The following is a 15,038-nucleotide window of genomic DNA, read 5'->3' on the forward strand; positions in this document are numbered from 1 at the left end:
TTTTATAAGTCGTATAATTAAATAAGGTATGACTTTATTCAATATTTACCAATCACACGTTAAAGGAGACCAACTCTATATATATATATATATATATATATATATATATATATATATATATATTGGGTAAAGTAAAAAATAATAATAATAAACAAAGGGTGGGATGGAAATATACATTATATTTTAGTATTGGACATTGAAGGGATTTGGTTCAACGTTCAAGGTTGTCTGAAATTTTGCTTATTATATAGGGTGTGAAACATACAGTTTAGGCAGCACACCAAAGGATTAATCGAGGGGTAGTTGTTTACACGATTTTCTTGTAACCATATGAAACTATGGTACATTATTTGCCATTGTTATCACAATATATTCCATTTAAATTTATGATTTCCTCAATTGTAATGGTTATGATCACTTGATTAGGGTTGGAAATCGCTTAATTGAGTTTAGTAATTCCACATTAAGTAATAATCAATTAATAAACTTAGCCAAAAACATATATAGGTACGTGTTAATTCCTATAGCTATGTGCATTTTCTCTGTTTTTCCTATCTAAGTTTAATCATTTATATAGTTCATGGCATTTAGAGCCTGTACTAGCCACGGAGGGTCTAGCCTGAGAATGACTAACAGCTCTTTGATGTGCCCTTTTACCCCAAAATTGCATTGTAATTAGATATCATAGCGAACAGCCGGAAGACTTTTTACAATTATTCCACCTACAAAGATTACCCCAATGGAAAATTACACTTAGGCATTGGTTGCAAAAGAAAGGGATCCTTAAGACTAAAAAACCATTACCCATTATAATTAGGGATCTCAATAGGTTGAATATGAGATTGGTAAAATAATTTTTATTTTTATCTCTAAATTTTTATACTATACTCATCCCCATATTCATATCTAACAAGTATTTCAAATTTATTTTCATCTTTATCTTCATAAATATTAATAGATTTAGGTAATTTTTGTACCCATATTTTAAAAAATAAAAATAAAATGTATATTTTTTATTTTTATCTTACACATTTATATAATCGTTTTATATATATTAATATAAAAATTTTAAATAAAAATATATTAATTTTAATTAAGTTAAAATAAAATTTTGTATTATTTAATAAAAATTAAATTAATAAATATATATAATATATGATAAGATACGAGGTAAATATTATATTATTCATCTCTATCCCTGTAACAAATAAAAATGTTAAAAATTATATTTATTTTCATCCTGATAATGTAATATTCATCCTATTTTTCATTCAAATAAAAAAATCAAATTCTCTATTAAATATGAATAAGATCACATTCTTAATTAAAACAAGATCTTAGTAAGAATTACTATCATCAAATTCAAAAAGACTTTTTTTGCTTGAACAACCAAGATTCTTTCATATACGACTTCTGGTTTTGTTTTTTAATTTAAAATTTTTTCGATGGCCAAACTTAATCACCAATATAGAAGGTTAGACTAACGCGTTGGTTGGCCAATTCAAAAATATTCTAAAGGAAGAAATATGTTCCAAAACCTTTGGCTAGGTTGTTACGCAATTGTGTGCCAAATGCAAAACAGAGAACTTCTTTTTTTTTTTTTTTTTTTTTTGTTATCTATTTTATTTAATATTTTTGGATATCGCATGCTATGGTTGACATATCTAACAGAAAAAAATTTTTAAGTTAAACACGGAATGACGTAGGTTCCACGAGGAGCCCTTACACTTCTAATAATATAAATAGAAGCTCTTCTGTCTCTCACCCTCTCATCTCAATATCTCATTCCTTACAAAGAATTCGATTATCTGATCTTCCACCCTTCTCTTCCTTCATCTTTGGCTTGAGCTAGCCCTTCAATTGAAATGGGGCGCCCTATTTTCTTGTTTGCTTACGCTTTGCTTCTTCTTCTGGCTGCTTCAACAGCTTCAGCTGCAGAAATAGTGGAGCACACATTCTATGTAATCTACTTGTAGAGCTTTAGCCATATTCAATCTGTTTTCATTATTTCTTTTCATGGATTAAATTAACCTCTCCTTTCCAATTGGATCAAAACTTTGCATTACAACTCAACTCGAGCTTTAGTCACATAATGGTCATTGTGTTACCAGTAACATCTTGCACGTTGAATATGTACTATAGAAAATAGAAGCTTACCAATCATATGCCGCAGCTCAAAGGCAATGGTTTTTACAAATACCCTTCACTTTCCTTTAATGATTTTTACCTCTTTGGTTAATTTTTAACCATTTCCATCCTAGATTAGTTACTTAATTTAGTCATTAGTGATGGTTTATTGCTAGACTGAATACATTCAACTTTCTTTGAGCCTATAGGCAGATTGCCTAAATGAAAGTGATTAGTGTTTGACAATATGATCTTATATTAATATATAATGTCCCTAACTTCATTATTTTAATTTGTTGGCAGGTGCAAAATTTGACTGTTAATAAGCTATGCAACAGCCAAGTGATTACTGCAGTAAATGGTGGCCTCCCTGGCCCAACAATCAGCGTTCAAGAGGGTGACATAGTTATTGTTCATGTCTTTAATAAGTCACCTTACAACTTGACCATTCACTGGTAAATCCTCATGAAAATATACAACCAAATTTATTCAGTTTTCACCAAAATTTAGTTTTAACTTTGACAAAGAAATATTAAACATCTACTAGACGCGTCAATTTACTTATTCATTGTGTAATTATTACTGACTTATTCTTCAAAATAATTAGTGTTTTCGTGACGAAAACATCACTGTAAAAATACTTCACGAAGCAACGTCGGTTCTTGTTTTATTGATACAAATTAAAGAGAGATTTTTAATTTTCATTTGAAAATATAGTATAGCCAGGTCCATTATATTGGGTGTGCATGTATATCTTATTCCATGTGATCAATTTTCAATTAATGAAAGAACAATGCTCGACTCCAGCTACTAATGATGATATATGTAGCACTAAAACTAATTAAATTTGTAGCTCATTGTTTATTATTTTTTATATACATTCATATTTTTATGTTTAACCATTGTTAACGGTTATGTCGGTGAATTCGATGATTGCTTGAGCAGGCATGGAATTTTTCAGAAACTGAGTGGCTGGGCAGATGGACCTAACATGGTCACTCAGTGTCCAATTCTCCCAGGAAGTAAATACACCTACAAATTCGGAATCATTAAACAGGAGGGAACCCTCTGGTGGCATGCTCATGCCTCTTGGCTCCGTGCCACCGTCCACGGTGCACTCATCATCCGCCCCAAAGCCGGCCACTCTTACCCATTCCCTAAGCCCTACAAGGAAGTTCCCATCCTCTTAGGTAGTTAACCAATTCTAATTTACACCAGGATCTAAGATTTTATTGATTGAAGTATTAATTTTTTTTTTTTGAATTGGAAGTATTAATCTCTTTAATTAGACTATTAGTTGAAGCGTTTATTAAAATTTCATTTTAGAAACTATTGCCATGGTTAATTAAAGTAGCAATGGCGTTGCAGGTGAGTGGTGGAATGCTAATGTCATTGATGTGGAGAACCAGGCGCTTGCCACTGGCGCTGCTGCTAACATTTCTAATGCCTACACAATAAATGGACGGCCTGGTGATCTATACGCATGCTCTCAAAACAGTAAGTGATTACCAATACATATCTCCATGCAAGTACTCCATAATTTTTATATGTTAATTGATGTTTAATTTAATTATGGTTTCTCGTCAGATATGTACAAGCTTAAGGTGGAGCAAGGGAAGACCTATCTATTACGTATTATCAACGCTGCACTCAACAACCAGCTTTTCTACAAGATAGCCAATCATAATGTGACAGTCGTTGCCGTTGACGCCGGCTACACCAAACCTTATGTCACCGACGTCGTGGTTAGCGGCCCTGGGCAGACAGTCGACGTTCTGCTAACCGCCGATCAGCCGGTCGGGTCGTATTACATGGCCGCAAGACCATATGCAAGCGCAACTGGTGTGCAGTTTGATAATACTACAACGAGGGGCGTCGTCGTCTATGATGGTGCCCCATCTTCAGCACCGCCGCAAATGCCAGCCCTCCCTGCATTCAATGACACCCCCACGGCCAACAAGTTTTACACCAACATTACCGGATTGGTTGGCGGGCCTCACTGGGTCCCCGTCCCACGTAACGTGGACTACAAAATGTTCGTCACCGTTGGGTTGGGGCTCGAGCTTTGCCCAGCAAACACTACTTGCCAGGGTCCGGTCAATGGGACGAAATTCTCTGCCAGCATGAATAACGAATCCTTCGTGTTACCCACCAGCTTGTCTATGTTGCAAGCCTTTTTCTTCAACGTCGGTGGAGTTTACAGCACTGATTTCCCTGCCAAGCCCCCAATTCAATTTGACTACACCAACGCTAGCATTAACAACAACCTACCGTTGTTGTTTGCTCCAAAAACAACCAAGGTCACCAAGCTCAAGTTCAACTCGACTGTACAGATGATCTTGCAGAACACAGCTTTCATTGGAGTGGAGAATCATCCCATTCACATCCATGGCTTAAACTTTCATGTATTGGCTCAAGGGTTTGGAAACTATAACCCTGCCACGGATAGAAAGAAGTTCAATTTTATCAACCCACAAATGCGCAACACTATTGGCGTGCCAGTAGGAGGATGGGCTGTCATCAGATTCAGACTTAATAATCCAGGTTAATTTTCTATGATCATTAACTTTCTTTAGCGTGGGTGTGAGATGAAAGCGATAGTTCAACGTTTTTTTTTTTTTAAAGCTCAAGCATTTTGTTTTTTTCGCTCTAACCCTTGTGAAAGCATTGAAAACATTGAACTTAAACATTCTTGTTTTTATTCATCTCAAATGCACAGGTGTATGGTTAATGCATTGCCACCTAGACACGCACTTGCCAGTGGGCCTGGCCACCGCCTTCGTGGTTGAAAACGGACCAACTCCGGATACAATCTTGCCTCCACCGCCGGTAGATCTACCACAATGCTAGGGACAGTTGATCGATAAAAGACGTTGAAGTTCTCCTTGACGATGATAATAATTTCAAGATTGCATTTCACATTCACTATTTCAAGGCAATATATTCTCGATGTAATAAATGATATTATTCATTAACCTATTCTTGTCAAAAGTCAAAACTCTAATAAAATTCCTTTAAGAATATCATTTTTTACTGTGTTTTTCCGTTATATATATCAACACTTTTTCGTTAATTGAAAATTTTAATTTTTTTTTAAGAAAGAGATCGTCATTCGGAGATAAAACAAAATATTAAAAATACTAAATTTTAAATTTTAAGTTGGGTTAACTTTTAAAATATACCTATAGTTTAGATCGAAATGAAAAGACTTTCTAAAGTTTAAAAATATGACATTTAAATATTTTATGATTTGTTTTATTATTTTTTTACTTAAAACCATTACTTTTTTTGTTACTTTTTTTATTTTTTTTTTCTTCTTCATCTCAATTCATTTCTCTATCAAAAAATTCATTTTCTCTCTATAAAACTAAATCAATTCTCTCTCTAACTTTTTTCTCTAATCAAACCAAACCTCTCAGAGTATTTTTCAACTTTTTTTTACCAACTTTAAACTCAAGAACAAAATCAAAAGAATCAAATAAAAACCACTATCTACTCTACCATTGATAGTTAGCCTTAGCCTTTTTTCTTCTTTGTGTGGCACCATTCTTCTCTTTCTTTATTTGCTCAATACCCAGCAAAAACTTAATATTTGATAAAAATGTCACTATCAATTTCTTTATTTGAGCACTCTAAGACATAAACAAAAACACAAAACCCCAAGACATAAACCAAAACCCAAAACCTTTCAAATTGTCTTCGCTATTGTTCACCACTCAAGAAGCCTAAAATAATATTTTTTATTTTACTTCAAAAACCATAGAGAAAAGCCCAACAACCGAAAAAATATCGAAAACTCTTATAATAAAAATTTTTTATTTTGTTTTTGATTTTTTTATGGATGTTTTGTTGCTAATTTGTGTGTCTATAATTGCTTGTTGATGGGTAATTGTTGATTTTGCACTGTTGAATGGGTCTTTTCTGGGTCTAGTTAATTATTGATTCTGGGTTAACTGATTGTCAATCTATGTTGAAGCTTTGTTGGTGAATTTTTTGCTATTTGTTTCATGGATTTTGGTTTTGAATTGCTTTTTGGTTATCTTTTTTGGGTTGTTGATTCAGATGAACACTAGCTGCTGAATTGCTTGAGATTACTCACTGACCAAATTTCTTCTCTTTTGATTCTATATTTGTTTGTTTTGTCCCTATTTGCTCAATTGTCTAGATTTTATTGAATCAAAAATACTATTTGCTAGGAATAGCTTTGACTGAGTTTTTGGATTGACAAATTAATTCTCTCTAAAATCAAACCAATTCTTTAAAGTCAAACCAAACTAAACCAAACTATAAGAAAGAGAATTGATTTGGTTTGAGAGAAAATGAATATGAATTGAGATGAAGAAGAAAACAAAATGAAAAGAAACAAAAAAAGTAATAGCTTTGAAGAAAAAAATAATAAAACAAATCATAAAGCAATTAAGTGTCACGTTTTAAACTTCATAAGATATTTTTTATTTCGACCTTAATCATAGGGTATATTTCTGAAATTAACTATTTTAAATTTGTTAGATGTTATCTTTTACAATCATTTGAAATGAAAGAAAAATAACCAAAAAGTCTTATTAATTTTAATTGCATTAAAATTATTTTAAAATATATACATGCAATTAAAATTGGACATGTGCTTTGCAAGATATTTATTTTAGAAGGAATAAATATTTACTACAATTATTTAAAAATAAAATTAAAATGATGTACAAAATTTGCCAAGTTTTAAATTAAAAAAAATAGACTTCATGAAGATGTAATGGAGAATATTACATTTGGAAAGTTAAATCAAACTTCGAAAACATTTTTTTTTTCCTTTGAGTTCCTTGAAAACTCTATAAAGGTGATACTAATTCTTGCCTTTCTCTTCTCGACGAAGAAACATGAATATTTTATTTTATTTTTTCATTATTCTTTTTTAAGTTAGTAAATGGTGAGTATTGAGTCACCATCATATAGAAACTTCAATAACTTGACAACTTATATAAAATATGACCAAAAAAAAAAAAAACAATTTATATAAAATCTTTTGGTCGTAATTTTATAATCAAATGTGTCAAGAGAATTATTAAGTAGATTCTTCCTAACACATCGGATATAGATCCGTCCAATAACAAGTCACCACATCAACAATTTTCTATACGTCAAATTTGTTTAATCAATCACAAAAAAAAAAAAAAAAAAAAGAATTTTGATGGTTGGATCTTTCAAATCTGTGCAATTGTTTTCGAAATTCACTTTCTGAACAATATTTCTACCCATTATCACATTTTCGTACTTTTATTTCTTTCCCAGGTCTTTGTTTCAGTAAATTTGATATTTGTAAACCGAGAATTTTAATAAACAACCCCTCTAGCTACTTCTTTTTACCCAGTTCTTAATTATGTGTTTTCCGGTTTTATGGTTTCGTTATTGTGTGTAGCCCGGAGCTATTTTACTCTATGGAGCTTGAGTTTGTAGCCTTATGGCTGCACACCTATTTGTATTTTTGCTTATATTAATTCTGCTGTCGATTATTACAGTGTTTAAGTTTCATTTTAATTTAGGATAATTTTAGATTTTGAGACAGTTTTCATCTTTAAATAGAATTTAGAAATTTTAAGTGAGAAAAAAAATTGAGATGAACTCATCAAGGAATTGATCTGTAACTTTTTTTTTTTTTTTTTTTTTGTCTTTCTTATTTAGATTCTTACTTAACATCTGTTTGATTAAGTTTCATTTTTACTTAATTAATTTTTCTTTAAAAATCAGTTTTGCTTGATTAATTGAATCTGACATAGATAAAAATGATGATGCGGTGAAATATTACTAAAAAGATTTTTAGTAATGTTTTTCTTCTTAATAAAGATCTTATATTTATGTCAGCACTGGTATAATCTATTGGTTTAAAATATTTAGTTTTAATAATTAAAATTCAATGTCGACAACTTCAAATAAAAAAAGAATTTATATCTATTGCTTCATAATGGATTTCTTTTTTAGAAATCCACAATTGCAAAAACAAGCTTGTAAACAGTAATGACCGTATAAGGGTCTTGTCATGAAGTAGGCGCAAGGGCATAAAGCAGAAGATCCTCAGGTCTAAGTGTCCGTTTTGATTGCACTGCACCCTGAGTGACGTGCAGTTGCAATCAAAATATGTGTCCATTGCAACTTTTGTTTTCAAATGAAATTGTGTTAAGATTAAAAAATAATCAATTATTAACTAGTTATTTTTTGTCCAGTTAATGACCGGCAAGTAAAATTTTTGTCATTTTTTAAAAAAATTTTTATCCTTTAAAATTTATTGTTATGTCCAAAATATCAGTATAGATTTTATTTTATTTTTATTTTTATTTAAAAATTGCCAAATAAATATGATAATTTAATAAATTAATAAATTTTATTATTTAATACATGAATAAATATTTTGAATTAATTTTATTATTTATTAATAAATTTTATATGATAAATAAATTTATAAATATTAAATAATTTAAAAATTTTATTATATATATAATTTTTAATATAATGTCTTTAATTACCATTTTTTCTCATTATAATTTATTTTATCATTATTACATATTTAAATATATATTTTATTACTAATTTTAATTTTTTTATAATAATAATTAATTTCATTTCTACCATTATTTTTAATTTCATCCCGTAAGACAGACCTGCTCGTTAAACTCCAGTTATAGCTAAGCCGACAGAAGAGACCAATCCTGATCTGTGATCAAATGTAGACCCTTATTCAACTTTGTTTTCTTAATTGTAAATTTGAATTTACACAATAAGAAAAGGTTCATAAAAAACATGTAAATTAATGAAAAAGTACTTATGAAATTGAATGGTCATTTCTTGCAATGAGTAATTAGTATTCTCATAAACATGAACAGGTTTGAATTAATCTCAATCTTGCCCTGATAAGTACATCTATTGTAAGTTTAGATAGGATATGGATTCAAAAATTTTTTGAATAAAAAAATCCTTGATTAGCTAGAATCAATTTCAAATTTTCATATTTTGATAACCTCAGATCCAAGTAATAACATGCAACAAAGCAAACGATCAATTGCAATCAAGTTTTGTATTATTGAGTTTTTTTTCAGCAACGTATCATTACTTAATTGATGAAAAATTTTAACATAAAATTTGAACAAATCAACGTACATAAAAATAAAAATAAAAAAATTGGAATCTCAAAGTTTCAGAACCTAATCCCATCATTAAAATAAGATATCATTGACAAATGAAAAGTATGACCATTGATAACTCTTTTTTAATATGGAAGAATATTTTGAAAGATTTGAAATTATTTCTTGATTCATTGTTGGGTATGAACGTAAATATAGAGAAGGCCACAAGTTTTGTCAGAGATCAAAATGTGTTATAAATCTATGTGCTCTTCAATTTTTAATAACTTAATTCCTCTGGTATTATTTAAAAAAATTTAATCTTTATAATATTATTTTTTAAAGATTTCATTTCAATTATTAATAATGTGCAAAGAATAATTTTTTTTTTAAATAATATTATAAGAACTAAATTTTTTAAAAATACTATCATAAAAATTAAATTATTTTATATAATACTATAAGGACTAAAATCTTAAAAATAGAAAAATATATAAACCTATGGCATATTTTAACCTTTGTTGGACGGTTGCGGCTGCCGTGTGGACTTCTTATTTAAATTAATTAAGCACATTGAATACTGATGCATTCCAATTGCCAAGTGCCAATTACAAACATCTCCGGAAGCTTTTAGCAACAATCTATCCATCCAATTAAGCAATCATCAGCACGAGTTATGACGGTGTTATTTTCCAATCCGCTTTTAAGCCAAGCAAGGTTACTTACACCAGTGGCTATTTCAGCCAATTCATAATTTGGTAAAGATGGAGTTTCTGAAAATTCCACAAACTCTGGCACCAGCAAACAATTATTTCGATTTCTACCATTTTGAGTTCCACAACAGCCAAGACCACATTGTAGAGGCACTAAACGTTCAGTGCAAGCATTGGAACTGTCTTTGAACATGGTGAAACAATTTCTGGTGCATCCACATTATTATAAACATTAAAGCACCGACACGGGCCACAGGACGGAAAAGAGTAGGTGGTTCAATTGATTCATGACTAGATTGGATCCCTGTTAGAACTTTGCCCTTCAATTGATTATCTACCTTTTCCAAAGAGGTTACACCTTTTCCTTCCAGGGATCTGAATGAACTACCCTCTGCACAAGACAGTTTCTTCAGATGATGCCTTGGATTTGTCCAAGCTAGCATCTTCCACCATATTTTCAGATTTTGATTTTATACCACCAAGCTCCATGCCCTGACACCGTAATGTGGAATTCCAATTGTTTTTAATAGCATTATCTTTTCTTCCAGGTAGAAGCCTTGCTATTACTGCCCATTTGTTCCCATGTACTGCATGTGCAGAAATTATCATCCAATCCTCCTCATCTGCAGCAAACATAATTATCAGCTCAGTTTATCAGAAAGCACTAATACATTGCTATAAGGCATATTTTCCGGTCTTGTGAGTAAGCCTAAATGCACCAACCATCTATAGAAATGCATGGATATGTGTACATGGTAAAAACATTGATATGACTCTTTGACTAAAAGATAATGCATGGTATTTGTGCTACAATACTAAGCATAAGATATGAAGACAACTTTCCCCTTCTTGTTTCTTTCTTATAAGCAATGACAAGACAACTTTCCCCTTCTTGTTTCTTTCTTTCTTATAAGCAATGACAAGACAACTTTCCCCTTCTTGTTACTTTCTTATAAGCAATGACGCTCCCCTAAATAACAATCAGTTTCTCTAATGCTTGCAAAAATGACTGCCATCTCCGAAGAAAAAGACCCCTGTCCAATTTCCTCAAGAAACGTGTAAATCAAGCTTTTAAATAGCAAAAGCTTTTTTTTTTTTTTGGTAGGAGCAAAAGCTAGCTACTCGTTTTCACTTTTACATTAGTATCTCTGTTTCTTTTAGACATATCCCTAAAATTCACTAAAGAAAGAGTTCAGCATTGTTGTCAATGTCGAAATTTTTGGGAATTTATATGCTTGCTCATTCAAAGCACAGATCTTAAATGATTGTAATTTGTAAACACATAAAACTACATTACTTTTTGCTAGCTATTACATGACATAGCTTAAACTTTGAACAAACATAGTACTCTAAAACTTCAACATTATTACGTAAATATAACATGAAAAAAGATCCAAACAATTCCCAAAAATTAAGAAAATAGATAACCACATTGACAGATCAAAAATGAACAAACGTGTAGACTTTGTACCAGTAAATGGCTTGCGATTAATGGCAGGGTCAAGCTGATTACACCAACGAAGCCGACACGAATTGCCTGAACGACAGGCGATTCCACGCGCAATCAAGCTCCAATTCCTCGCCCCGAACTTGCTCACAAGTTCAATTAGTATCGCATCCTCCTCAAGCAACCACCGCCCCTTCACTCGCTTTTTTTGCGTTTGCCCTCTGACCGCCAAATCGTCGCGGTCCTCATCGCCGCCTTCTTCTGTGGATGGGTCATTGATTTCGGTAACGGTCATGTCATTTCCACTTTCAACGGTTCCAATTTCCATTTCCATTAGTGTGAGAGTGAATACAGTATGTTACAAGTACCAGACTTCGACGGCTAAGAGCGATTGTTTCGTGAACAACGAAGAAGACAAGTTGAAATAGATTTATCGGGCAAATGTTGTTGGGAATCCTTCTTGTTTGACGGTTTTATCCTTCATGTTTTCCAACTTGAAATAGTGAGGGCAGCTTTGGAGTTTCATATTTGATCCAATTTGGACAGTCCTTAACTCAGTTTTACCCTAAAGTTGGTGGGCAAGTGGAGATGACAATTTAATCTGATACCACATAAAAATAATATAAAAAACAATAAAAATGATAATCTAAAATTTTATAAAAAATTATATACAAATTTAACAAAATCAAAAAAATATTTTTTTATTTTTATATCAATATAAATTATAACATATAATTTTTTATTTAATATAACATAAATACATAAATTATTAATATTTTAATCATACGAATACATAAATTTTTAAACTACCAACGAGTATGATTTACATTGGCAGGAAACTGCTGGTGTCAAGGTTCATGCCGTAAAGATCACTACAATTGAGTTCAATGGAATTGTTTGGATTTGGAGGTGTCGAATGAGATGTATTGGGTTGGTGATAATCCATTTAAATATTAGTCTATGTATTATGGATCGTGTCAGCCAACATTATTTTTTAATATGTCGTATTGGCACAATCCATGAAAGTTAAGAATATGGGCCAGCACGGCACATGACTTGTAACCTTCATGGGTCATGCCATACCTGAATTTTCCTTTCTTGGCCATGCCATACCTGAATCTTTCTTTCTTGGCCATGTCTTGGCCTCCAATGCTTTATGTGTTCGGCTTTTTGTTTGGGTTTAAACTTATGCTTCCTTTATTTGTAATTTCATTTGGACTCTCATGATTTTATTTTCCGTCAAACAAGCTTCTTCTTTATATATATATATATATATATATATATATATATATATATATATTAATAATTTTTAATAATTTATTTAATGGTTTTATATTTATATTTTTTGTATTTCATATTTTTTATTTAATGACCACCAACAAGTTATTAATAGGTTTTAAATATGGATATTTTATCAGCCCTTTTATATCGGGCTATTTTGGGCATTCAATCGAACTAATGCAAATGAGTCTTATTATAAGATTTATATTAGATCTCATCCTCGAGTATTTAAAAATGGATGATATAATAGATTCAAAAAATTGATGATCAAGGTTCAATTATAAAAACAAATTCAGATTAAAAATATAAAATATTTTGAACAAAATTAAACGTCTATCCACATAAATTTCTAAAATAACTAAATAGATTTTAAGTTTCAAGAACCAAGATAGTAATTAGTAGTTGAAAAAAAAAAGAAAAAAAAGATACTAATTAGAAAGAAAACACTTAGCTTTAAAACAATTGATTTTCAAGAAAGGTTGAGTGATGCACAATTTAACAATCAACTACAAAAGCACTAAAATAAAATAGATTCAAATACCGTATTTATGAAATATAATATGATAAAATATAACATATTTAAATTCAAATACAAAATGTATATTCTAAAATTAAAGAATTTTTCTCAAAATGATTTAAAAAAATTATTATACAATTGATTGTAGATACTTAATTTTGTTCGAAATATTTTATTACTTTAACTTGGATAATTTGTTTTGTAATTGAGCATCGATCATTAATTTTTTAAGTTTATTAACAATATATTTTTAATACTCGAGGATAAGGCCCAGGGATGGCAACGGGTCGGGTCGGGGCGGGTTTTTGCTCGCCCCGAACCCGACCCGATTTTAAATATACAATACCCGTACCCGTACCCGACCCGAAAATTTTTTTATTTTTAATACCCGAACCCGACCCGACCCGACAGTGTATAAAATCAAATCCGACCCGACCCGACCCGAAATTAATAAAATATTATTTTAAATATAAATATAAAATTAAATATATATAAAAATATATATAATTAAATGTAAAATTTAAAAAATAATTAAAAAAATAAATTTTTTATATATATCGGGTCGGGTAGGGTCGGGTTTGCTTAAAACCCGACCCCGACCCGACCCCGAAATTTTTTTGACTCTACCCGACCCGACCCGACCCGATACCCGATTTTCAAAAAAAAAAAACCGACCCTAAGGGGTCGGGTCGGGTCGAAACCCGACGGGTTCGGGTGATTTTGCCCACCCTAATAAGGCCCAATGTAAACCCTATGATGAAATTAGTTGCAGTGACTTGAATTAGTGTCGAAATGGGCTGACAAATGACTTGATAAAACGCCTAATCTTAAAAGCCCATTAATAACTCATTGTTGATCATTAAACAAAAAAAATATATAAATAATTAATAATAATAATAATAATAATATTATTATTATTATTATTATTACTTGAATATTAAAAATTAAAAATAATTAAGATATAAAAATTTTAAAACATACAAAACCAAAACAACAAAAAAATAAAAAATAAAAAGGCTTTGCCCCCCAAACAAATAAAGTTTAAAGGTCCACAGCCAAAGAAAAACCCAAAAAAAAAAATCCAAAAAAAAAAAGAGAGGAATGCATGCATGAAAATACATGGAGGATAGGCAACGTGGAAAACTAGTTGCATGGTAACGTGTGGCTTCAAAACAGAAAGACGATGTGACTTGAACGTGGGAAGAGGAGTTTAAAAAAAACTGACCAAAAAATGAAAGAGATGGCTTTGTGGCCGCAACATGGGGGCATTGGAGGGCATGAAAAATGCAGTAGCAGCAGAAAAACCAAAAAAACCGCTGAAGAAGAACCAGAAAATATTGCAGGAACAGTAACCAGAAAATGCAGTAGCATCAGAAGAACCAGAAAAACTGCTGAAGAAGAACCAGAAAATATTGCAGGAAAAGAACCAGAAAATGCTTCAGCAGCAGAACAGAAACCAGAAATATTGCAGTAGCAGCAGAACAAAAACCAGAAAATGCAGCAGCAACAGAACATAAAACGAAAAAAAGGCAGCAGTGAAGAAAGTCCGGTAGGAAAGCTGGGAAATATATTAGTGAATGAAAAACAGAGGAGAAGGGATCGAACGTTAACGAGAAGCAAATAGGCAGCAGCGAAGCAAAGGGAAAAGAGAACACCGAGTGGTTCTATAGCAAAGGTTTGTTTTCTTTCTTTTCGTTGAAATTTCATTCTTCTTCTTGTTGCGTACTCTTAGTTTCCTTTTCTAGTTTCAGTTTATGCCTTAACATGTGCATGCATTAGTCTTTTCTTCTTCCCTTTTGGCATGAGTTGTGTATCCTATTTTTGGTGTTATGTCTATGCATGTTTAG

General features: G+C 31.2%; 1 protein-coding gene and 1 pseudogene across 2 annotated transcripts; one reads left to right on the top strand and one right to left on the bottom strand.

Moving 5' to 3' along the window:
• The first annotated feature begins 1,771 nt into the window (after positions 1-1,771).
• LOC111311996 (laccase-7-like) lies at positions 1,772-5,148 on the top strand. The gene is made up of 6 exons (XM_022911899.2): positions 1,772-1,961; positions 2,431-2,582; positions 3,073-3,317; positions 3,496-3,624; positions 3,715-4,671; positions 4,847-5,148. The coding sequence occupies exons 1-6, from the start codon at positions 1,866-1,868 to the stop codon at positions 4,975-4,977; spliced, it is 1,710 nt and encodes a 569-aa protein (XP_022767634.2). The 5' UTR covers positions 1,772-1,865; the 3' UTR covers positions 4,978-5,148.
• Positions 5,149-9,742: 4,594 nt separating this feature from the next.
• LOC111310641 (transcription factor MYB1-like) lies at positions 9,743-11,931 on the bottom strand (annotated as a pseudogene). Its single transcript, XR_016342368.1, has 2 exons — positions 11,418-11,931; positions 9,743-10,569 (listed from the first exon to the last, which is right to left on the bottom strand). The product of XR_016342368.1 is annotated as a transcription factor MYB1-like (transcript).
• Positions 11,932-15,038: the final 3,107 nt, after the last annotated feature.

This window comes from Durio zibethinus, chromosome 1 (genome assembly GCF_047325235.1).
Source record: "Durio zibethinus cultivar Kanyao isolate XHJ-2024 chromosome 1, ASM4732523v1, whole genome shotgun sequence".
NCBI classification, from domain to species: Eukaryota; Viridiplantae; Streptophyta; class Magnoliopsida; order Malvales; family Malvaceae; genus Durio; species Durio zibethinus.

Coding starts and splice junctions, on each gene's coding strand:
- LOC111311996 (XM_022911899.2), top strand. CDS start 1,866: ATGGGGCGCCCTATTTTCTTGTTTGCTTACGCTTTGCTTCTTCTTCTG. Junction 1,962..2,430: donor TAGTGGAGCACACATTCTAT/GTAATCTACTTG, acceptor ATTTGTTGGCAG/GTGCAAAATTTGACTGTTAA. Junction 2,583..3,072: donor TACAACTTGACCATTCACTG/GTAAATCCTCAT, acceptor TTGCTTGAGCAG/GCATGGAATTTTTCAGAAAC.